A 25,800-nucleotide genomic window follows, 5' to 3' on the forward strand; every position below is an offset into this window, starting at 1 on the left:
AGATTTCATCTCGACCTACCATTCGTCAAACTACTTCAAAGTAGAAATACTGCAATAAGAGATCGGCGAAGACGCCATCTTGTTTCCAATCGAACTGTCAAAAGCGGTTCCAATACGACTTGTTTACTTTTTGCATCCATAAGAAGCAAGCAAAAAGTTCAAGTGATGCCGGTATTATTTTCACGATTTCATGCATTTTCATACGTTGCCATTTCGACAGTTTTTCACTCCGCCGGTCTCTGGTTATAGGGTGGCTACTTCAAAGTTCTTTGAAGAAAATTGAATAATTTTGTCGGTATTTCTTTACCCTAAAATATTTCCAAAAACGATATAAATCTTGAAGAATCGTTATCTTTAATCATGTAAAGAATTGACATAGCATTTCAAAGATCAACACCGTTACATCTTCACCACTGAATTCATCGCAATAACGTTATGAATATTCATGAAACGTTATCTGATTTTTGATAAAGTACGATCTCAACGCAATGATATATTTTGACAAAGAATTTCATCGATGAACACCACTGCCTCGTTATCACTTTTTAGTTCATCGATTCATATAGTTGGACATCGAAAAATCGATTGATATTTTGGCTTTTGTTTACGTCCTCCGAAATCTAGATTTTCGGAATAGAAATTTATTATGGACGAATGTTGAATGAAACGACATTCGTTTTTCAATAATCGCAAGAGAACGATTCCGTGTTTAAGAACCATTTTATGTAGAAATGTTTGAAATGTATTGCATGGAAGTAAAGTAAAATGAAAAGGAGAATGTTATAAGATGAAAAATAATGCCCCTACATGAAGTAGTATTTCAAATAAATTACATGGCGAAGAATGTTATTGCAATTTAACTACTCGCATTGAAAAACAAAGTTTGGTTTAGTGATTAAGTTCACTGCGCAAATAAACACCATTGGTTCTTCAGGTTCGATTCTCAAATAAGCGAATAAATAAAAAAAAAAATCTGTATGTGAAAAAGACTCTCGAAGTACCTCTGAAGATTTTTATTTTTGTCGAATTTTTGGTAGGTCGATAAAGTAGACCGGCGAAAAATCGTATCTTTTGAACGGCATCAATTGGTATCGATATTTTGAAAAAGATCGTTATAAATTTGTCGTGTTTTAACTTCTGTCTAATTTGAGATTCTTCAGGAAATGGCATCGATCGCTATCGATGTTTGGTAAGAGAATCTTTAAAGATTGATATGAAGAATTTTTAAGAAACTTGAAGAAATGGTTGGTCGGGATAGCTTTCACATTGATGACGGTATCTGATTGATCATTAGCCAGAACTTGTATGAAAGTTGGTTACACCGATGGTGAATCTCGCCTAAATACAGGCAGTGTACATACATATTTCTTCATACACCTATTTTATGATGGCGTAAAGCTGCATTTAGGGTAAGACGGTATAATATGCCCCCCTAAGGCAACTCCTTGATAACTTTTTACTTTTCAACGCAATTTATGCAAACTTTGTGTTATTTGGTAGTCCAGGAAGTCGCAAATGCATTGCCCGTGAGTAGTCATATGAAAATATTACAGATAACACGTAATAAAGCTTTTTTGAAAAGTCGTGAAAAAATGGATTTCAAAAAGTGCCTGGGCAATACGCCCCACCTTAACCAAAGACGTTTCATAGCCCTTCATTAGTATTTTATCAATCCCATAATAAAAAAGGCTACAAATCCTTATGCTCTTGACATTAAAAAACCAACATACGTCCATTTAAGCAGGTGTGAATTACATTTCAATATTTTCCATACAATTTGGAAGCAACTGCTGCAGGCTCGCTGCGCTTGTGTCCAGTTGGTAAGGGCATATTGTCCTGCCTACACTGGGGCGTTTTGGCCAGTAAAACATGTTTTCGAAAATCGTTACATTTTTGAAGATGGAAGCAATTTTATACCATTATAACCACTGAGAAAAGTTATTTTGTTGCCCAACTGAGTGTTCCAGTGCAAGTTTTACGGACAGTATGCCAGAGTCGCTCCAGAATGTCGAGCAAATAGACATGAAAAGTTACATCAAAACTGTAACTTTTTGTATTTTGCTATTATTTTCATTGTGTTATACAAAAATACTTCCACATTCACATAGTATGATGGGTTTACAAATACTTATAGGTACCAACTGATTTTGACCCTTAATTAGTTATAGTTTTCTAGAAATCAAAGGGGGGCGTTTTGGCCAGGTGGGGCGCATTATACCGTCTTACCCTACATGGTTGTTCCATTCAATGCACACAACATACATGCTGTGAAGATCTTTGCGTGAAATATAAAAGCAAGAGCTTTTCATTTGTATATTTTCCAGGTTTTTTCAGCCCGACTTCCGATCCCATCGATCGTTTTACGGTTCTCTCTTGTATTTTCAATTCAGCTCGGTTCGTATTCGTGCAAAGTGCACTTCGCGTTGGCGAGTGTTGTTTCGATCCCGTTATGGATGATACGGCAACCAATTCGGCTGTGAGCAGGGATGCCAGATGATATTTTAAAATGTCTTCACAGTCGTTTAAAAATGTCTTCAAATGTCTTCAATATTAAAATTATGAATATCAGCGAAAAATTTCTAAATCCAATAGGTATCTAAATTCAATCAAGTCCTTATTGATGTGGAATAATGTTTATTTTTTAATACTTAAATTGTTAGAATTTTAGTAAATATTTTTTAAATATAATTTAAACATTTTTTAAATATTTATATTCAATTTAAAAAATTTTACGAGGTAGTGTATAACAGCGAAACTGGATTTTTTATTAAGTCTGGTTGAAATTCCACTGGCTATTTTTACTGAACTTTCACGTGGAATTCTTCCAAATTATTTTTAAAGAATATCCTGTACGGATTCAAAATTTACCATGAGATTTTTTGTAGGAACTTCCGGATAAATTTCTGGAGCAACTTCTGAATGGAGCTTCTAATAACTTCTAAAACTCCTGACGAAATTTCCCGAAGATTTCCTGTTGGAACATCCAAAGGATTTATTGAAGGAACTTCCGGAGGAATTGCTGGAGGATTTTCAGGAGAAATTCTTGAAGAAACTTAAGAAGGAATTCTTGTAGGAACTTCAGAATACATTCCGGAGGGATTTTCTGGAGAAATTCCTGGAGCATTCTCCTGATGAATTTCTGAAGGATATTCCTTAGGAATTACTGAAGTATTTCCCGGTGTTCAGGAATTCCACAGGAAATTCCCTCAGTAATTCCTAAGAAAATCCTTCAGAAATTCATCAAGAAAATCCTTCATGAATTTCACCAGCAAATCCTTCCAGAATTTACCCTGAAGTTCCTACAGGAATTCCTTCTTGTTTGGAAATTTCTAAACAAACTTTCGGAGGAATTCTTGGAAGTAGTTCTTAATGAATTCTTAGAGGATCTTCTTGAGATATTGCTGCAGATATTTCCGAAAGAAATTCTGGAGGAAATAACAGAGAAATTCCATAGTATACTTCCGAAGGCATTCTTGGAGAAGCTTTCGGCAATATTCTTGGAGAATCTTCCAGAACAATTCCTGGAGAAACTTCCGGAGGGAACCCTGAAGAAGCTTCCACGAAAATTCCTGGGGGAACTTTCGAAAGAATTTCTGGAAGAACTTCCGGAGGAATTCCTAAAAACAACTGCTGGAGGAGTTCGTGAAGGAACTACCGGTGGAATTATGGAGGATCTTCCGAAGGAATTCTTGGATATACTTTCGCTGGAATTCGTGGATGATCTTACGGAGGAGCTTTTAGAGGAAATTCCAAAGGAATTCGTGGAGGATTTTTTGGGGAAATCCCGGAAACTTCCGGACAAATTCGTTGAGGAATTTTAGGAGATATTTCAGAAAGAATACCAGAACGATTTTTCTCAGAGAAAATAATGGAAGAATGACCAAAGATATTTATAGAAGAATTACCAAAGGAATTCAAGGAAGAATTTTACGAAAGCGTGTATCAAGTTTCCTCGGGATTTGTTTCAAGAACATTTTCCTGTAGTAATTTACCATGGAAGTTCTGAGAATATCTTTTTAACACCCCGCATAAATAAAAACAATCTGTCGTATTATTGTTACCATTCACATGAAATAAGCCACATTGTTATTATTCATCTTATAGTCGCTGTAAAATACGACTATATAATCTCCGCAAATAAAAATTATACACTATTTTTAATTTACGGTACCAGATGTAATAATTCTCAAGTTTATCATATCTTTACAATTTCTTATCTTTCATTCTTGCAGAGAAAATGATAAACAATTGTGAATGGCTTATAACCGCGATCCTAACAATATGTCATATAGCTCTGATATAATTACGTATAGTCAAAAACTATTTTCATTCCTTTGCGATTCCACACTCACATTTAGAATCATATCCTACAATGATAAAAATACGGTAAGCATTCATGTTCTGCAATCCGTATGTGTTTGAACTATTGTACCGCAGAATTTTTATTTCCGTGTGACTGTTTTGTTTTCATTCAGTGAGTTGAGTGCTGATTCGGTCGAGCCAGACAGCTTTTATTTTTACGTTTTACGAAGTTTTTGAACATTATTTGAGAAATAAAACATGGTAAGTTAAGGAAATATTTTATTTAAAATATATTCTATTCAAATTATGTTCTCATCTTTTTACAGTTACCGTGGAAGTGGATTTCTACAGAACAACGTCCCGAGATAATAATGATTTCCAGAATTTTTATGTTTGTTAAAGAGTAAAGGTGCCCTCAGACGTTGCAAGCAAATCACTCGCAACCAGCATTTTGCTCACAGAAAGTGACGTCTGTCAAAAATTTGCCTGTCTGACTCAGCCCGGTGGCATCCCTATCTCACACAATAGGTTTGTTTTGCAGCCAACATTACGCGACCGTATCCCACTGACAGTTCTGTATCCTAATGAGAATCAAATGTGATGCTTGTAAACAAAACACATACTATCATGAATTTTACACTGAGATGTTGGCTGCAAAAACATGGCGTCGTGCCACCCACCTGGTCTGACTACACTGAAAGTGATTGCATGCAAACAAATGACAACTCGTAAGCAAACGCTTGCTTGCAATGTGTGACTGCTAAGCGTTAAAAATTTTCAACTCGCAGAAACGAAATTGCGCTTGCTAGTGCAGCATTAGCAAATTTTTCGCTCGCAAAAGTGAAAACGTTTTCAGGTGGCAGTGTTGCACTGAAAAAATAGGAATGAAATTAGATTTTGTGGCCGAAAAACAAATTTTTCGTTTTTGTTTATATTTACATGAGAGTAAAACTGTCATTTGCTTAAAGTAAAAAACTGCTACGTGTGACTGCAGTTGCGAGTACTCTCAGAAATCATTCGCTCGCACGAGTGATTTGCTTGCAACGTCTGACGGAGCCTTTAAGTATATTCAATAACATAATCATTGGTGAAAACACCAATAAATTCCACAACTGTTATATATGACCGTTTTCACATTGGTTATAATTGAGGTTATAATCCCAACAAAAAATCCACGGCGTATTTATAATTTGATCATTTGGCGTTTTTTACAGTTCTCTTCACGAATGCGGCTTTCTGGATGCTTCACACCTCGGTCTCTACATAAATAATCTAGAGGAATTATTTTTCAATAAAATGAATAAGTAAATTGTGAAATTAACATATTGTGTTTTCCCTTGAAAAAGTAAGAAAAATTACCAAATGGTTTTCCAAATAGTGAAAGATAAGACATACGGTTCATTGTTTTTTACGTATCATACTATTATGCAAACATTGTATACCATATTGTTTCAATCTGAAACATGGATTGTACATGAACCATATCATATAGCATGCAGTGAAAAAAATGTACTGGAAAATGGCCATTTCTAAATAGTAATTATACTTAACCGCCTATTACCCACATGGTCGTTTTTCCAATAACAACATACCGTATTGCGATGACCATTTATGACGAGGTTAGTTTATCTTAAGTAAGTACAACAGTAAGAACAGTAGGGATATTGTTATTTAAAGTTATGAATGATCTGGGAAATGTTACGCTTATGGTTCATGATTATGCGGGACCAAAACAATTTCAATATCTTGTTGACATTTGTTAGAATTTTCTATGGAAATTAATTGAGACAAAATTCTTGTGGAAATTGAAAAGGATTTTTTTGTGGAAGCTCGTCGGAAATTCTTTTTATTTTACACGAAAAATTCTATCAAATTTTCACTGAAAATTCTTTTAAAAATCCATGGGAAATTCAAAGAGTTTTCCGACGGATATTTAAAGAAATGTGGAATGATGGAATGGAAATGTCGAAAAGATCAGATGAATTCTGAAGAAATTTAGAAAAAAAAAATCAGCTCAACGGTTGAATAGATTAAATCTAATCATAGAAGATTTCTGTCTATGTTTGCCGCATGTTAGATCGGTCATTGCGTTCCGATTTAATGGTCGAAATACCTTTTGAGATTCTAAGCCCGAGACAAACACTATTATAACTTATCTAATATTTATTAAGTTCACATATAGAGGTAGCAGAATTTATAAGTAATAAAACTGTATTTTCTATTCACTGGCTTATTGATTGTCTTCAAGTATCTTCAAATAAGTATACAAGTCTTCACATATTTTGAAAAGTCTTCAAAATGTCTTCACAAAATAAATGTCTTCACGGAGATTCAAATGTCTTCAAATTGAAGACATGTCTTCAAATCTGGCATCTCTGGCTGTGAGAAAGCATAGGCGCGAAGAAAAAGGTCCTTGCAAAGAAGCAGAAGAAGCAAAGTCTGCAACATCACGAACGTATCTCTGAGCGGAAAGAGAAGTGCCCGCCAATCTTTGTAAAGGTGAAAAACCCAGCTCTGCGCTCCGTGCTGCGTGATCGCATTACGAATGGCATTCTAAAATGCACCATCAAGCTATGTTCGGCTGGAATAAAGCTGATGGCCGATTCTAAGCCCCAGCATTGTAGGCTGCTGGACTTGTTGAAGCAAAACAAGAACGAATATTTTACTCACGGCAACCCCAGCGACAAGTCGTTGAAAGTCGTGCTACGTGGTCTCGACGATCTTTCTGTCGAGGAATTGCAAAAATTACTGGTGGACAGTGGTCTGGTCGGGGTGTACAAGATCGCAAGACAGGACAAGACACAAAAATACCGCGACCAACTCTATTTGGTTTATTTGAAGCACGGTGAAGTATGTGAATAACATCGACCATACTGTTGTTGAGTGGAAATGGTATCGTTCAAAGCACAGAAACGTGACGCAGTGCATGAACAGCTGCAACTTCGGAAACGGAACAAAAAATTGATACACGCCAAATTTCACCTACTCAGTAAATGAGTAAAATTGTATTGCCCTCTCTTTTCTTCCCACAGAAATTTTACTCAATTTTCGTCAAAACTCAAAACTATGAGAAGTCCTTCTTTTGCCAAAATTGAGTAAAATTTCCATAAGAAGAAAATAAAGGGCAATACAATTTTACTCAGTCACTGAATAGATGAAAGTTAGAGTGTATCTGTCTCCTCGATGTACCATGTACGGCGAGGATCATCACACCGAGAAATGCCTCTGGTTTATCATCGCAAAGAATCCTGGCATGCAGCGGATTAACGTCACGTGCGCCAATTGCAACGAAAAGCATGAGACCATCGCTAAGGAATGCCACAAGCGAGCGGCATTTTTGGAAATGAGAAAAAAGTCCAGCGTGAAGAGTCAGCCGGCTCGAATTCAACCGCCTTCGTTCAATATTAACAACTTTCCAGAGTTAACTCCTCGGCAGCACCATTCATCGGCTCCGGCAACTGTCCAAAACAACCAATGGCCATCGTCAGCTTTACCTCCTCCCGGATTCCGGGGACGACTTGAAGCAGAAAATTCCCTCTACGGACTCGGCTCCACTGTATACACCGGAGCAGCTAGCTCCGATCTTCAACCAACTTGCAGTAAGATTGCAGGGCTGCAAAGGAAAAGACTGTTAGAGAAGTTAGAAGAGTGAAGCACCAGTGTAGCTAGGTAGGTTATCAAATTAGCAAATTATAACACCAAACAGATCAAAACAGATATTTTTTTTTTAAATTGAGCTTAAGGAATATAATACAATAAATTTAAAAAATATATATATTCTCGCTTAACTTTTCAAAAGGACCTAAGTAACATTTTTTCATGAATTAATTTGAGTACTGCAATCAAAACCTTTCGTGTTGTTCTATTGATTGCGCTATTCAAATTAATTCATGAAAAAAATGTTACTTAGGTCCTTTTGAAAAGTTAAGCGAGTATTGAACTAGATATGTAGTGCCAGATTGCAAACCACTCGTCCTGTTAAACTAACTTTGTATCCAAGAGATTAATTGAATAAAAACGATGTATATGTATAAGTATATTTCATAGCAATACATAAGTAAGGCTAAATTGTAGGAGTGTACCAATGTACCACTGAATATTAAATGTATATAGATTTTCTTTTTTATTAAGTTGAAGAGCCCCAGAGCTAAACACTTGAAATGTTTAAAAATATGTGTAAGAGACAAAAATATTGAAATAAAATAAATTTAACAACTATTTGAGCATTTGAAAATGATCAAAGCCAAATAATATTTCTGCTCTGTTCACTGCGTATATATCTATCAAAAAGAAACCTTGCCGTATTATGCACTAGTATCAAAAATCACAATCTACATACCAAACCTACATTTTAATTGCTTTATGTGCATTGTCACTTGCGGATAAATCTGGAAGCGCTCAGTGGTCTAATGGCTACCGCTTCTGCCTTATGAGCAGCAGGTCGTGGGTTCAATTCCAGGCTCGTCTCATTCCTACTTTGTATTTCTATCTTAGTTATTCCTGTGTTTCACGTTCTACCAAAATGATTCCTACTGTTATAACCTTCCACACAAACCCATATAACTTCCCGTGGTACCTATGAGAGGTCGTAGAGTTCTCTGCATCTTTCTTAAGTAGGTGTCCAACTAACCATTCTTCCCCTTCCTCAGCATTCGCAAGGACGTGTCCAGGACAGATCTCGACTATTGCAGAGTAGACTACTTCCATCTAAGAGAGAATGATTAGTCCCAAATCAATATCTTTGGTAACGGATGAAAGTGATGCTACTCTCATACAAAAGTTTTGACTTGCACCACCTACGAATTTGGGTGGTAGGTCATTTGGCATAAAGTCGTTTAGCATAACGCCGTTTGGTATAAGGCCGTTTGGCATAAAGGTCGTTTGGTATAATGTCATTTGGCATAACGGCCGTTTGGCATAATGGCCGTTTGGCATAATGGTCATTTGGCATAATAGTTGTGTAATAATCAATTTCGACACTTATGCATAATATGTTCAATTATTTATAATGATTGTCACTTTAACATTAAAAAAGAGAAAAGAGACTTTTTATTATCTGCCTATTTCACTTAAAATCTTTTTACCTCTGGGTCAGCAGCAAGATCGTCGTTGACTAAAACAAACTACAATATACGGAAATTCAAATAGCAAAATTGTAAGTGCAATGGAAAGCAAATGAAGTTATTTATGCATGACAAATATTCATTTCTTTAAAAGCATACTTTGTCGTTCATAAGTCTAAAAAGTATATGCTTCTTTTTTTTCAAGTAATGCATTTTTTGGGCATATCACAAAGGAGAATATGCATGGTTCCTATTCTCAATGTATGCAATATTCAGTTCTAGAAAAGGAAAGCTATAGCTCCTTCTTTCAAAGGATGCATTTTCTTGGCGAAGGCAAAGGGAGATTTGATTCCTTTGTTCAATTAAGGCATTAGCTCGGTTTAAGGCAAAGAGGGATATTATGCCTTCTTTCAAAGGATGCATCTTCCCGACAGTTACATCAGAGAAGATATGGCTCAATTTTTCAAAGGATACATTTGCCCGGCAGTTGGCGAAATACGATATGCTTCCTTCTTCCAAATCAGGCATTTGCTCGGTTTAATGCGGGGGAAGATATGATCGCTTCTTTCAGGATCGCTTTCCAAATTAGGCACCTGCTCGGTTGCCATGCCATGAGAGGAACAAGCATATTCGAAGAACAGAAGAGACTTTCTCATTCTAGGGTATTGTCGTCATGCCCTTCATGTCACAGTAAGAATTATCCCCGGCAAATTTCAAAAGCAACTTTTCCTACCCTTTCATTATGTTTAAATACATGTTCGCGAGCCGTCTGAAGAAATTCTCACCTCAGCTCAAACAATCTTCACAGGTAGCACATGATATGTAATGGGAGTTTTTGGACCAAGAACTAATCGTTCTATACTGTTTTCAAACAGTTCGAGTTTGATGAAACGAATCGTGAATCCAAAACGGTGAAACTTGTAAAAGGATCGAAAAATAAGTAAGGAGTCGCCCTGCTATTGAATAAGTCGTAAAACAAGTAATAATCATTCACATGAATTATAAATAAATTTTCATTGATTAAAATTTGTTTCACTGAAATAAACTTTAAACTTGAAATCAGGACTACTGGGGGTACTGAGTCATTCGGGATAGTGTCCCACTCGGGGTGATGAGTGATGACATTCATTCGGGTAATGGCGTTCGTGGTAGTGGCCTTTGGGGTAATGGCATTATGGGTAATGGATATATGTAATGTCATAAAGTCGAAATGGTTCCTTCTTTCAACTCAGCAACTTGCTTGTTTTAAGACACGGGAAGATATTTCATTTCTTTCAAAAGGTGCATTTGCCCGGCAGACGGCAAGAGACGATATGATTTCTTCCTTCAATTCAGGTATTTGCTCGGCTTAAGGAAAAGGAAATAATGGTCCCTTCTTTCAAAGGAGGCATTTGTTCAGCAGAAGCCAAAGAGAATATGACTCCTTCTTTCAATTCAAGAATTTTGTACGCTCGATTCAATGCAAGAGGAGATATGATCCTTTCTTAGAAACCGTTTGCTCAAGTACTCCGGCTTTCCCTTACAGAAAAAAATCTAATGTCAATTTAATTCAATGCTGATCTATCTTGCCGGTAGGTGCGTCATTTCATATGGTCCCCTTTTGTACAGGAAGCTTCTTTATTCTCCATTTGTCACGCCGTACAACTCCGTTTCCAATTATTGCCCATATGAAGGAAATCACGTAACTGAATGGCTCAACAAATCTTACTTATCCATTACACAGCTCAAATAACAATTATGCCAAACGACATTATGCCAAACGACCATTATGCCAAATCAAACGGCCATTATCCCAAATGACTTCATGCCAAACGACATTATGCCAAACGGCATTATGCCAAATGACTTTATACCAAACGGGGTACAATCACGAATTTGTGCAAATTGCTCAATCCTAATGCTAATGCTAATTGTCACTTGCGGATAAATCTATGATTTCGCCTGCTTTTATTTTACAAATGCTTTCAATTTGAAGAGTAATTTGACCTGAGAACCATTTTCATTTAGTGAAGTACACGAATTTAATGAAGTATCGAACAAAGATCGCACACGTTTGAGCTGCCAGCTTAGTTTGCTGGAAGAGAAGAGTAGTCCTTAGTCAAAAGTCATTGTTCGGTTGCCATTAATCAGGGAGCAGAGATGCATCCTGAACAGACCATGAGCCAAGAGCGTGCCTTGGTGTTCTAAGTTTTGAACTCTGAACACAGTTCAGTTTGCACTAGAGTGGCCCAGCCTAGTATGGGGAGAAAAAAGGGGTTTCTGCCGAAATATATAAGAAAATACACCTCTGTTACTATTTCGCACAGGAAACTGTGATTTCGCGCGCACTGAAACATAAGTAACTGCACGCGCGCCACCACACATATCGCAGCTACCTTCGATTACATGCGCTTGTTTTCAAGGCAATTAATAAATTTTAAAGTGCTCAACCAAACTCCAAATAAATCAGCTAAAAACTAATTTAAAGTTTATTTAATCATAGCAGAATTTCATGTCGAATTGTTTATTGGCATGTTAACTTCATTTCCTGCAAATCTGGGCTTAATCGGGCTTTTCCATCCAATTTCCTGTACGAAATAGTAACAGAGGTGTATTTTCCCATATACTTCGGCTGAAACAAAGGCAAAATCCTGGGGGGTGCCCCGTAGAATCGGACGACTTTTTGTATCCTGGGCCAGTCTAGTGTGCACTGGGTTGGTACGCAAGCAAAATGATCATGGTTACTTAGATTCCTTAGATTTGGAACTATGCAAAAACATACGGGCAAGCTTGATTTCTATCCGTTAGATGCCCACGTGTTCCATTACTAACCAAAAAATGAGTAGTATGCCGTCGTTTGAGTTTGTTTTCCTAGGATACAAGTTTCTAAGCTAGGTCAGTGTTCTTGAACAGTGTGCAGTGTTCAGAACTTTCGCGTTCTCCTGTTCAGATGCATCTCTGTCAGGGAGTGCGTATAATGTATCCCTTTAGCTCAGCTTAGCTTAGACTGACTGTAGCTACATATCAATAAAACGTCAACATCATCGTTATTGCTTCAACGCAATGCAATGCTTACTGTGAAGGGGCGACAATGTAACAAAGAAACTATTTTTAAAATTTGGAACTAAGCTAAAAAAATCATCATCAACAAAACTAAGGCAGGCAACTTCATCCAGAATCGGATTATTAATTCTGTTATAACTGTTTCTGTTACAACTGTTTCTGTGAGTACTCGAAATTAGAGATCCCAAGGTGCTGGAAACTTAACCCGTCAAATAACCGTTTCAAATTTTTCGAACATGCAATTTTTTATGGTATTGTAATGAATGTAATTTGGAAACTAATAGAGCTCGAAAGCTGGACACATAATCGATCATATCGCTTGCTTAGATTTGATTAGAGAGGTCTTGAGAGATTATTGTGCCCGTGCCCATTTTTTTGAAGTTATGATTCCCTTGCAAACAGTTACACAATACCATCGACAATATCGACATCAAATAAGCTTCAATTCAGGTAAAAAAAAGTGATTTGTTGAATCTACTCACAGCTTTATAAGCCAAACAAAATGTCTATTAGGGGAAACCGCCAAATGTTGAACGTCAAATTTCGTTCCCTATTGACAATAGGCGAAAATTTGAGCCGTTGAACATTTGGCGAATTACCCTATTTAAACTTGTAGAGCATACTAATCTCTTAATAGTTTAATGTTAAATGATTAAATGCGATGTAACAACACAAGAAATGCAAACAGTTATAAATTCTACTAAGAGAGGAATAATAGGGTAACGTGGAGTTGAAGTAACGTAATAGTGGAGTTGTAGACCTATTAAAGAAAATATTTTTTAAAAATCGATATTTATGGGAAATTTAAAGGTTTAATATCTTAGCCAGTAGATAAACTAATAAATTTGCTAACAAAAATGAGATTGGTGTTATTTAACATAAAAAACTAGCAAATATTGCTTGCACCACTAATGGGTACACTGTTCCTTTAGTGGTGGTAAAAATTAATTTTGGTTCCCATAGTGGTGCTATCCATTGATTTCTTATGAGACTCGCCCTTTATTGGTACAGTTACACCACTACAATAGGTGCAAAGGATCAAATTTTATTAAGGAAATACATTGTTTTCAATAGTTGTTCAAGCAAAATCTTAGGATAAGTTGCATTTAACAGGCTATTTAAGGCACGATGCATCAACTGAAACCACCATAAAGTGAATAATTATGAAAAATCTCATTCAAACCCCACTACCTTCACTAAGGGTACGGTTACCCTAGGTGCATAATACTTAGCTTATCCAAGCAAAATATATGAGTTTTCCAGGAATACGAGCCGGTACACTATGAGCTCCGCAGTCGATAACATCCGAAGCTTCATGGATTTTCAGAGAAAAACTTGAAATGTCACCATACAAGATTCTCCAGTGATCTACAACTTCGTGTTCTTGTTACACTGAAATAAATTTATATTCGCCTGGGCAGTGTCCTACACTCAGTGCGAAAAAATCTGCTTTTTGATTTTACCAAGGGCCTCATACGCCTGTCACTGGCGAACAAAGCGAAATTTTAAAAAAGCGAAAATTACGTAAACTTTACTCAACTAGGTACTATAGTGTGGGAAGCCAAAATTAGGTAAAGTCCAATATACCTAATTTTGAGTACTCGCATTATAATGAACCGTTGGGTAAAATTTACTCAACTCCTAAATGCAATAATTAGGTATTTTTTACCTAAATTTCGAACAAAAATTTTGAAAAAAATACTAAATCTGACAAATTTATCAAACCCCCACTTTGACAGATTGCGATTGATGGGAAAATTCTGTTCGGGTGTCAAAATAAATGAATGTTTAAATTTAAAGTATTTTATTTCATATTTCATCCTTTTTGCATAGCGTAACATAGAAAAGATTGTTTTTGTTCAGAAAACGTATTGTTCAACTTTTTAACATCACAGACAAATGAACATAACGCAGGAAACTTCCTATGATAAAATTTCTAGTGATTATTGGTCTACAAACCAGTGAACGATGGTAGTCTAAATGTCATGTCTGTTTTTCTGAACTAACACACTTGAAAAGCTGATGAGATAACATAGCTTAAACTTAAATCTAAAATATAATCAATTATACATTTTCGTCGTGCTCTCTCAACACGTTTACGAGTTGGTCTGAACAAATAAAATGTCACTAACTCGTGAAATTTTTTCAAAAGAGGCGGCACTGGAACACCAAAAACATCGAATAGCTTGAGCAATACGTCAATGGCCATCGAAGATGATCGGTCGCAGGAGATAGTATTGCTGGCAAAAACAATGACAAATTGTCCTTCCTTACATGGCTCTGCAACACAGATAATATGCGGAGATCTGTCTTCCATGCTGATGTTAGCGACTTGGACCACTTGTAGGTTGTTTTTTTCTGGATCCGGCTGTGGCAAAGAAAATGAGAAGAAATCATTATTAAATACAAATTAACTGAAATGGAAGGAATACTTTCATCCATTTGATCAAAGGCGCCGCGGTGATTTCCTCCATAGTTGCTGATTGAACATTTGATGTTCGCTTTATGCCGCGGCTTGTAAGTCTTTTTATGATCCTCAGTGCCCCTCGAATATGCTCTGCATAGAAAACAATAGAAAAGAACAATAAATTTATTAATGTATCAACAAAATGAATGAAATAATGTTTGATTATTTACTTATCTATTGAATAGATTGTATGAATACAATTGTGATTCGCTGACTATAATTTTAGTACATGAGCCTCCATTAGATAGGCCATGCCCCAACTTAAAAGCAGCCATACGTTAAATTCAATGCAAATGCTGAAAATAGGATTTGGTTTTACTAGATATGATATGTGTAATAAATCAAGTAGTAATAGACGTGTTCAAATGGCTGTTGTGGCCCAATCAGCGAATCGCGACTGTAATGATAAAAAAAATGTTCACCAAACCACGTGTTACATATTACATATAATATAAAACGCTCAAGAATCCGTTAATAATTTGGTCGTATTAACCAAATTCAAAAGATGTTCGTACAAAATTTGCAAGACTAAACTGGAATAAGCATAGCCAAGTAGACTCGTTCGAATATGTATTATTTAACTCTCCAAGTGAAAACTAAGGTTTGATCGAATGTTATTAAAGGCTGTGAACCGATTCACAGATTCCTTCTACTTCAAACTTTTGATAAATGGTTTGTAACTTAAGCAGACCGTTTGTTTGTGCTGAAAGTGTACACTTTATATGCACTTCAAAACTGCGGTGAACTTTTTTATATATACTGAATACTATTTTGAACGAAAAAATAACTTTTTATCAATTTGTTCATTACTGTCGGTCACAATATTCCATCCGCCTTGATGCATAAGTAGTCCAACCGACAAGAACTCTTCCATATTAGCTTCCGTGTTGTAATTCGTGTGCAGACGTTCGTAGGTTTGTTGAATCTGTCGGATAGAGATAACAATAGTTAGATTGCTTTATTACCACTATGTTACCATTTATAAGTTCTATATGATAAGCAGCGTAAGAAATTACCATTACTCCATCGAACCCGAGCAAATGTGGAAATGTTGTTATAATTTCCTGGATCATGTTATCTCCACCAGATTGTAGAATATCCTGATGAAGTAAAAAGCACTGCGCCATCCCATCTGAAATCACTTTTCCATTCAGCGCATTTCCAGTTAAAGCTGCGAGTTTTGCTGCCTTTTCACGAATACCTTCAGGCAGCACAGTTTTCAACTTCTTAGCTCTCTGGAATAAACGTTCATTTGTAGGAATATCCTTCCTCATGTTAGCCACTCGTGTTTCAATTATCCCTGCATGCTGGCCTCGTCCTTTGCCTCCATTTTTCCAGAAAAAGAATGACTGTAAGAGAATAGTGAATAGAAAAGAGATTTTTGTCCATATGAATGAATTTGATGTGCAAACCCCAATTAAGAAGCATCGGGTGTAATATTTTTACACTACAACAATCTAAATAGCACGTTACAGGGTACCAGCGTGAACGTAGTATAACTGTATGTAAAGTTTGTACAAATAGTATATACGCTGTTTCATGTCAAAATACTTTACAAAAAATGATTTAGCTTTTATGCCATCGCTATTGTCAATGAATTATTTTCAAGTTTTTTGAAGTTGTCAATGAATTATTTTCAAAAAATATACTGCCGGTGGACGCATAATTGTCTCATGAACATATATGGGGTATTCTCGCAAATATTGGACAATTATGCTTCAACCGACAGTATACGTCGATGTCCACGTACCAATTTTTGAAGCTGCGTGTACGTCGCGTCCACGCAAGGTACCCAGCATCATAAGTAGTGATGCACACGTATACGCTTGAATACGCAGTTTGAACAAAAGTTACCTTGGCATTGGCTCTTAATAAGAACTCGAAAAATACTGCAATGAAAACATACCTCCTTCGGTGCGTCAGCGCTAACCCTAGTTTTCTCCAGATGTGGAAACGCTTCGATAATTCTCTCGGCTAATTTCTGTTTTTCTTGCCACGATGGATATCTGAAACAAAAATTGAATAGTAAGTAATTGACCACAAGAAAAAAATTGAAACAAAATATGCCAACTAACACAATTTGTATTGGCTTACAACAAACCTGTGCTCTTGAAGGATTCTGTGCTCGAAATAGTGATTTGTTAAAATACGATTCATATGTAGTAATCCTTTACTGTCCGGTATGATTTCGTTGTCAAGCTGGCGAGTAAGTATCTTAATGAATTTAGGTTCTTTTGCAAGAATGGAACGAATAGTCTGAAAGAGTTGTTAGACATTTTTTTTTGGTGTTGAACGATTATTTCATATTCTTCGGTTTACCTCTTCAGTGTGATCCACATTTTGGAAGTTAACTGGGATATTCTCGCTCGTACTGCATTCACCTGAATCTTGCCTCATTGCAATGACAGATAAAATCAATTTCCGTGGACCTTTCTCAGCAATCCCCATTTCAATTAGATCCTCGTCGTCTAAATGCACCAATGATTCGTTGTTTATCTTATTCGCTGAAATGAAAATTTTAATAGAGAAATAGATTAAAAAAAGATATTCACAATTAAATGGAATAGCTAAACTATCTACCCATATCATTTGCCCAACATAATAATCACAAGGAATAGGGATTGATCAAATTATCAAACTCGGAGGAACTTTCGGAGGAATTCCTGGAGGAACTTGCGGAGAAATTCTAGGAGGAACTTCCGGAGGAATTCCTGGAGGAACTTCCGGAGGAATTCCTTGAGGAACTTCCGGAGGAATTCCTGGAGGAACTTCCGGAGGAATTCCTGGAGGAACTTCCGGAGGAATTCCTGGAGGAACTTCCGGAGGAATTCCTGGAGGAACTTCCGGAGGAATTCCTGGAGGAACTTCCGGAGGAATTCCTGGAGGAACTTCCGGAGGAATTCCTGGAGGAACTTCCGGAGGAATTCCTGGAGGAACTTCCGGAGGAATTCCTGGAGGAACTTCGGAGGAATTCCTGGAGGAACTTCCGGAGGAATTCCTGGAGGAACTTCCGGAGGAATTCCTGGAGGAACTTCGGAGGAATTCCTGGAGGAACTTCCGGAGGAATTCCTGGAGGAACTTCCGGAGGAATTACTGGAGGAACTTCCGGAGGAATTCTTGGAGGAATTCCTGGAGGAACTTCCGGAGGAATTCCTGGAGGAACTTCCGGAGGAATTCCTGGAGGAACTTCCGGAGGAATTCCTGGAGGAACGTCCGGAGGAATTCCTGGAGGAACGTCCGGAGGAATTCCTGGAGGAACGTCGGAAGGAATTCCGGGAGGAACTTCCGTAGGAAGTGCTGGAGGTACTTCCCGAGGAATTCCTGGCGGAACTTCCGGAGGAATTCCTGGAGGAACCTTCGGAGGAATTCCTGGAGGAACTTCCGGAGGAATTCCTGGAGGAACTTCCGGAGGAATTCCTGGAGGAACTTCCGGAGGAATTCCTGGAGGAACTTCCGGAGGAATTCCTGGAGGAACTTCTGGAGGAATTCCTGGAGGAACTTCTGGAGGAATTCCTGGAGGAACTTCCGGAGGAATTCCTGGAGGAACTTCCGGAGGAATTCCTGGAGGAACTTCCGGAGGAATTCCTGGAGGAACTTCCGGAGGAATTCCTGGAGGAACTTCCGGAGGAATTCTTGGAGGAACTTCCGGAGGAATTCCTGGAGGAACTTCCGGAGGAATTCCTGGAGGAACTTCCGGAGGAATTCCTGGAGGAACTTCCGGAGGAATTCCTGGAGGAACTTCCGGAGGAATTCCTGGAGGAACTTCCGGAGGAATTCCTGGAGGAACTTCCGGAGGAATTCCTGGAGGAACTTCCGGAGGAATTCCTGGAGGAACTTCCGGAGGAATTCCTGGAGGAACTTCCGGAGGAATTCCTGGAGGAACTTCCGGAGGAATTCCTGGAGGAACTTCCGGAGGAATTCCTGGAGGAACTTCCGGAGGAATTCCTGGAGGAACTTCCGGAGGAATTCCTGGAGGAACTTCCGGAGGAATTCCTGGAGGAACTTCGGAGGAATTCCTGGAGGAACTTCCGGAGGAATTCCTGGAGGAACTTCCGGAGGAATTCCTGGAGGAACTTCGGAGGAATTCCTGGAGGAACTTCGGAGGAATTCCTGGAGGAACTTCCGGAGGAATTCCTGGAGGAACTTCCGGAGGAATTCCTGGAGGAACTTCCGGAGGAATTCCTGGAGGAACTTCCGGAGGAATTCCTGGAGGAACTTCCGGAGGAATTCCTGGAGGAACTTCGGAGGAATTCCTGGAGGAACTTCCGGAGGAATTCCTGGAGGAACTTCCGGAGGAATTCCTGGAGGAACTTCCGGAGGAATTCCTGGAGGAACTTCCGGAGGAATTCCTGGAGGAACTTCCGGAGGAATTCCTGGAGGAACTTCCGGAGGAATTCCTGGAGGAACTTCCGGAGGAATTCCTGGAGGAACTTCCGAGGAATTCCTGGAGGAACTTCCGGAGGAATTCCTGGAGGAACTTCCGGAGGAATTCCTGGAGGAACTTCCGGAGGAATTCCTGGAGGAACTTCCGGAGGAATTCCTGGAGGAACTTCCGGAGGAATTCCTGGAGGAACTTCGGAGGAATTCCTGGAGGAACTTCGGAGGAATTCCTGGAGGAACTTCCGGAGGAATTCCTGGAGGAACTTCGGAGGAATTCCTGGAGGAACTTCCGGAGGAATTCCTGGAGGAACTTCCGGAGGAATTCCTGGAGGAACTTCCGGAGGAATTCCTGGAGGAACTTCCGGAGGAATTCCTGGAGGAACTTCCGGAGGAATTCCTGGAGGAACGTCCGGAGGAGTTCGTGGAGGAACTTCCGGAGGAGTCGCAGGATGAAATTACGGAGGAATTCCTGGAGGAACTTTTGGAGGAATTCCTGAAGGAACTTCTGAAGGAATTCCTGGAGGAGGTGTCGGAGGAATCCCGCGAGGAACTTCCGGAGGAATTCCTGGAGGAACTTCCGGGGGAATCCCTGGAGGAACTTCCGGGGGAATTCCTGGAGGAATTTTCGGAGGAACTCCTGGATGAACTTGCGGGGGAATTTCCGGAGGAACTTGCGGGAGAATTCCTGAAGGATCTTCCGGGGGAATTCCTGAAGGAACTTCCGGGGGAATTCCTGGAGGAACTTCTGGTGGAATTCCTGGAGGAACTTTCGGGGGAATTCCTGGAGGAACTTCCGGAGGAATTCCTGGAAGAACTTCCGGAGGAATTCCTGGAAGAACTTCCGGAGGAATTCCTGAAGGAACTTCCGGGGGAATTCCTGGAGGAATTTTCGGACGAATTCTTGCAGGAACTTTCGGAGGAACTTCTGGAAGAATTTTCGGACGAATTCCTGGAAGAACTTTCGGACGAATTCCTGGAGGAACTTTCGGAGGAACTTCTGGAGGAAGAACTTCCGGTGGAACTTCCGGTGGAACTACCGGAGGAACTTCTGGAGGAACTTCCGGAGGAGCTTCAAGAGGAATTCCTGGAGGAACTTCCGGAGGAATTCCTGGAGGAACTTCCGGAGGAATTCCTGGAGGAACTTCCGGAGGAATTCCTGGAGGAACTTCCGGAGGAATTCCTGGAGGAACTTCCGGAGGAATTCCTGGAGGAACTTCCGGAGGAATTCCTGGAGGAACTTCCGGAGGAATTCCTGGAGGAACTTCCGGAGGAACTTTCGGAGGAACTTTCGGAGGAATTCCTGGAGGAACTTTCGGAGGAATTCCTGGAGGAACTTGCGGAGAAATTCTTGGAGGAACTTCCGGAGGAATTCCTGGAGGAACTTCCGGAGGAATTCCTGGAGGAACTTCCGGAGAAATGCTTGGAGGAACTTCCGGAGAAATGCTTGGAGGATCTCACGGAGGAATTCCTGGGGGAACATCCCGAGGCATTCCTGGAGGAATTTCCGGAGGAATTCCTGGAGGAACTTCCGGAGGAACTCCCGGAGGAACTTTCGGAAGAATTCCTGGAGGAACTTCCGGAGGAATTCCTGGAGGAACTTCCGGAGGAATTCCTGGAGGAACTTCCGGAGGAATTCCTGGAGGAACTTCCGGAGGAATTCCTGGAGGAACTTCCGAAGGAATTCCTGGAGGAACTTCCGAAAGAATTCCTGGAGGAACTTCCAGACGAACTCCTGGAGGAACTTCCGGACGAATTTCTGGAGGAACTTCCGGACGAATTCCTGGAGGAACTTGCGGAGGAATTCCTGGAGCAACTTTCAGAGCACTTCCTGGTGGAATTAATTGAGGTATTTGTAGAAGAATTTTAGAAAATTTCAATCGCTTGAAATGAGCTCACGCCGACTCTCGCGGCCGCGCCGCCGGCACCGATTACGCCGTCGCCGCTGGCTGAAAATTATCTGTCACGCCGCCACCGGCAAATTTTCAATCGGCGGACAGGTCTAATATGCACATCATGTGAACCCAATTTTCTTGAATACAAGATATCCAAGTATTCACAAGATCGACCAAGGCTTTTAGAATGTCCTCATTATCGATGTTCACTTAATCTGGTTTAATAACCATATAACCTAATTTCCATGAAAATACTACACCAACCACGAGTTGCGTCAGCATTTGGGAGAACCATCCATCGTTCCAAACACGAAAATCAACAAGTCTGCGGTGGGCCGAACACATAGCAAGAATGTCGAACAATAAACCGGTGAAAAAGGTTCTCGACAACGATCCGACGCGCACAAGAAGGCGAGGTGGATCGATCAGGTGGAAGACGATTTGCATTGAATATCTCTCTGGTAATAGTCAGAAATGGCTTAGAAGCAAAATGTTGGTCTAGGACGAACTGTAAAAAACGACCGTTTTCACGGATTTACGGAAAGGCCTGACTGGTAGTCACCTGTGTCCATTGCAGAGAAAGAACTGTAAATTAACACTAAGACACCATCAGAAATGGCTTAGAAAAAATTGCACTACTCTAAGACGAACTATCCAAAATAACCATTTTACGGACGTTCCGGGTTTTCTGGAAGGCCGCCTGGTGGCCACCTGCGATCATAGGCGAATGAGAACTGCGGAAGGCCGTCTGGCCGTCTGACGATTATAGCTGAGTAAGACTTTGAAATATCTCCAAGATCACCGTCAGAAATTGCTTAGAAAAAATTGCGCTATCTAATAAAAATCTACATATTTTTATTGGCAAAAATCTAAAGAAATTTACAAATAAATTTTGTATGTGCGTTAATAACTAGCCGCTATAGGAAAATCCACATAAAGGTTATTAGTTAATAAGGGTTATATGTGTTTCCACATACATACTATGCAAATTCACATAGCCGGTATGTGGGAAATGCTATAGTCAAAATTTAGTGTGCCACACATAATGGATATGATTGGATTTTTGTCAGTGTACTCTAAGATGAGCTATCCAAAATGACCATTTTACGGTCGTTCCGAATTATACTGAACGCCGTCTGGTGGCCACCTCTAGTTATAGCTGAGGAGGAACAGTGAAATATCTCCAAAATCACAAATCAAATCGTCAGAATTTGGGCTTATTCTACGAGTGGTGTGACGTGAGATTGCCCGAATGACGTGAGAAGAGTCGTATAGCCCCATTTGAATAACATAGTCAACTCACGTGAGAATTGCTAAAATCTACTCACCTCACGTCACTCGACTCGTAGAATAATCCCAAATGGTTTTTGTTAAGGCCGTTAAAGATCTCCGTCAGAAATGGATTAGAAAAAAAATGCGCTTCTGTATAATGAACTTTCCTTGAAACTTTCCAAAAAGACCATATTCACGGACGTTCCGGATTATCCAGAAGGCCGTCTGGTGGCCACCTGCGGTCATAGCAGAGTGAGAACTGCGAATTAACTCCAAGGTTATTTGTCAGAAATAGTTTAGAAAAAAATGCGCTGCTCTAGGACGAACTTAACAAAATGACCATTTTTACGGACGTTCCGAATTATCCGGAAGGCTTTCTGGTGGCCACATGCGGTTGTAGCAGAGTAAGAACTGTGTATTGACTCTAAAATCGTCGTTAGAAATTGTTTAGATAAAAATTGCGCAACTGTATGACGAACTTTTCAAAATGACCATTTTTACGAACGTTCCGGGTTTTCCGGAAGGCCGCCTGGTGGCCACCTGCGATCATAGGCGAATGAGAACTGCGAATTAACTCCAAGGGTGTTGTCAGAAATGATATAGAAACAATCGAGCTACTTTAGGATGAATTGTTAGTGAAATAAATAATTTTCACCTGAGTGCACCTGAGCCTTTCATTTAGCTATTTACCAATTGACGAAGAACTAATTTTTTGAGGGATATATGATGGTTTGGTGCAAATTGGTGAACGGCTGATAAGATATCTTGTTTTTACTCAATGTGTTATACTTTTTACAACAATGCGAGTCCCGGAAGGATAAAGAGAAAAAGGGCCCCGTTATACTAAAGACACCCCTGTGGTACTGTTCATGTACAATGGTACAAGAGGACAAGACAATTATTCCAAGACTATCTTTGATAAAGACAATAATTGGTACGGTACTTATTTCAAGTTTTTGTGCCATGGTACTTATACCACCAGTGTGTCATTATAGTATTACGATCGTATTATAATTATGAGCTATTATCACAATGTCATTATACTGGGGTCCTTCTCACCCTTAATTAAATTTTTATTTATAGTTTACATAGAACATAAATGGGGCAGGCATAGACAACTTTTCAATCAACAACTGTGCCAATGCTAAAAATAACACTCAAAAGAAGAGATTGATGCATAAAAATCGCTACATAACACGCCTGTTTTATTTAATTAAAAATAAACAAGTTACAAAGCAAATTGAAATTTAAACCCTTTTAATCCTTTTTGACGCCCACAAAGCTTTTTTTATATGTGCAAAAGCAATGTATGACTCAACACCCTCATAAAGAATTTTAAAAATGTCCATCAACCTTTCGGGACATGCACCGTTGTAAAAAGTACAACACCTTCGAAAAAAAAAGCACGCTTGCCGTTCACAAGAGTGGCGGGACTGCGTGAGTGGTTCAGCATCATGTGAGTACCGGAAGGTTAAAACAAGCGATACTCAAAATTTGAGAAATGTCTCTTGCACCTCTTTTTATACCCCATGAATTCTAATTTTATTTATAAAATACGATATACTAATCTGTCACCCTTACCTACTATCTCAATAACGTACAATTAACTATAAAACATGATCTAAATACCTGTCAGTTTTTGGAAGCTTTCAGCGTCCAGCTTTTTCTCGAGATTTTCCATTTCGTTTGCAACACTCTTGCTCAGAAACTAGACACGGTTGAGTAACCGGCCAAGCTACCGATAATAATATAGTCGCTAATCGCCAGAAAAAGCTGAAAATAAAGAAAACAAATTTGTTAAATTGAACCAAAACATTTTCCAATTTTTTTGTTTTTATTCGTTGTTACAAATGAGTTAGTTTAAAAGTTGTCCATTTTCAACCCTCCCCTCCCCAATATCACACGTTTTGTTAGAAACATCAGGGATTTTTTTATGGATCGTCACACGTCAGTCAACATATACTTCCTCGTTACGCAACGTTGATTTATGTATTAAAGCATAATTTGTCATGGCAAAAAAAACCCTGATTTCACATAGCGGAAATAGTTCATTTTAAGTGCGTTATAAAAAAATAGTATTTAATAGGCTTCTCCAAGTCTACGAGAAAAGCAAAATCTTACGATTCTTACCTTCCGCCAACGGATGCGTCCTATCCGGTTTGCCAAAACAAATCTTCCGGGAATTGATGGAATCAGGCTGACGTAGCAGGCCCACTGTCACCGCCTGAAATTGACGCTCCGAGAAACTGAAAAAAAGAGAGAAAAACGCCAAATTCATTATTATTGATTAAAAGCATTTTTCAAAATTAAATTGTCTGCTATGTCTTGAAAAGTTAATATTATCAATAAAAGTTGTTCTACAAAGTCGAAGTCCAATCTACACAATAGGAAACAGTTCATGGCGTTTACTAAGAAAAGCAACATTTGCGGTTCTTACCTTCTGCCAACGGGAGTCCTATCCGGTTTGCCAAAACAAATGTTCCAGCCGGGAATCGTTGGAATCAGGTTGACGTCGCAGGCTCACTATCACCGCCTGAAATTGACGCTCCGAGAAACTGAAAAAAGAGAGAAAAAACGCCAAACTCGTTATTATTGATCAAAAGATTTTTTTTTTTCAAAATTAAATTGTCTGCTAAGTCTTGAAAAGTTAATATTATTAATAAATGTTGTTCTACTAAGTCGAAGTCCAATCTACACAATACGAAACAGTTCATGGCGAGAAATGCAAAATTTGCGGGTCTTACCTTCTGGCAACGATAGTGATGTGTCCTATCCGGTTTGCTCGGTTTGTTAAAACGAATGTTCCAGCCGGGAATCGATGGAACCAGGTTGACGTCGCAGGCTCACTATCACCGCCTGAAATTGACGCTCCGAGAAACTGAAAAAAGAGATAAAAAACGCCAAACTCGTTCTTATTGATCAAAAGCATTTTTTTTTTTATTAAATTGTCTGCTAAGTCTTGAAAAGTTAATATTATTAATAAATGTTGTTCTACTAAGTCGAAGTCCATTCTACACAATACGAAACAGTTCATAAAGAGAAATGCAAAATTTGCGGGTCTTATCTTCTGGCAACGATAGTGATATGTCCTATCCGGTTTGCTCGGTTTGTTAAAACGAATGTTCCAGCCGGGAATCGATGGAACCAGGATGACGACGCAGGCTCACTGTCCTGTCCGGTTTGCCAAAGCAAATCTTCCGGCCGGGAATCGATGGAATCAGGTCGCAGGCTCACCGTCACCTTCTGAAATTGATGGACCGAAACACTGAAAAGAGAAAAAATACGACAAACTCGTTATTATTGAATAAAAGTATTTATCAATACTAAATAGTTGTTCTAAATAGAAAACATAATAATAAACTTTTGAAAAACTTACACTATT

At 39.0% G+C, this 25,800-nt stretch overlaps 1 protein-coding gene across 1 annotated transcript; it reads right to left on the minus strand.

Moving 5' to 3' along the window:
• Window positions 1-9,371: 9,371 nt before the first annotated feature.
• On the minus strand, window positions 9,372-25,298 carry LOC134222859 (uncharacterized). The gene is made up of 12 exons (XM_062702005.1): window positions 25,163-25,298; window positions 24,856-24,973; window positions 24,549-24,664; window positions 24,048-24,191; window positions 17,194-17,378; window positions 16,976-17,130; window positions 16,781-16,880; window positions 15,891-16,223; window positions 15,685-15,799; window positions 14,840-14,964; window positions 14,605-14,775; window positions 9,372-9,425 (listed from the first exon to the last, which is right to left on the minus strand). Exons 4-12 carry the CDS (start codon window positions 24,097-24,099, stop codon window positions 9,372-9,374), a joined length of 1,290 nt encoding a protein of 429 aa, XP_062557989.1. The 5' UTR covers window positions 24,100-24,191; window positions 24,549-24,664; window positions 24,856-24,973; window positions 25,163-25,298.
• Window positions 25,299-25,800: the final 502 nt, after the last annotated feature.

This window comes from Armigeres subalbatus, chromosome 3 (assembly GCF_024139115.2).
Source record: "Armigeres subalbatus isolate Guangzhou_Male chromosome 3, GZ_Asu_2, whole genome shotgun sequence".
NCBI lineage: Eukaryota > Metazoa > Arthropoda > Insecta > Diptera > Culicidae > Armigeres > Armigeres subalbatus.

What these genes read in the sequence shown, in the direction of transcription:
- LOC134222859 (XM_062702005.1), bottom strand. Translation starts at nt 24,099, where the DNA reads ATGGAAAATCTCGAGAAAAAGCTGGACGCTGAAAGCTTCCAAAAACTG. An exon ending in AAGCTTCCAAAAACTGACAG is followed by an intron (nt 17,379 to 24,047) that starts GTATTTAGATCA and finishes TTTTCATTTCAG; the next exon opens with CGAATAAGATAAACAACGAA. An exon ending in CATCTTCGATGGCCATTGAC is followed by an intron (nt 9,426 to 14,604) that starts GTATTGCTCAAG and finishes CGTATATTGTAG; the next exon opens with TTTGTTTTAGTCAACGACGA.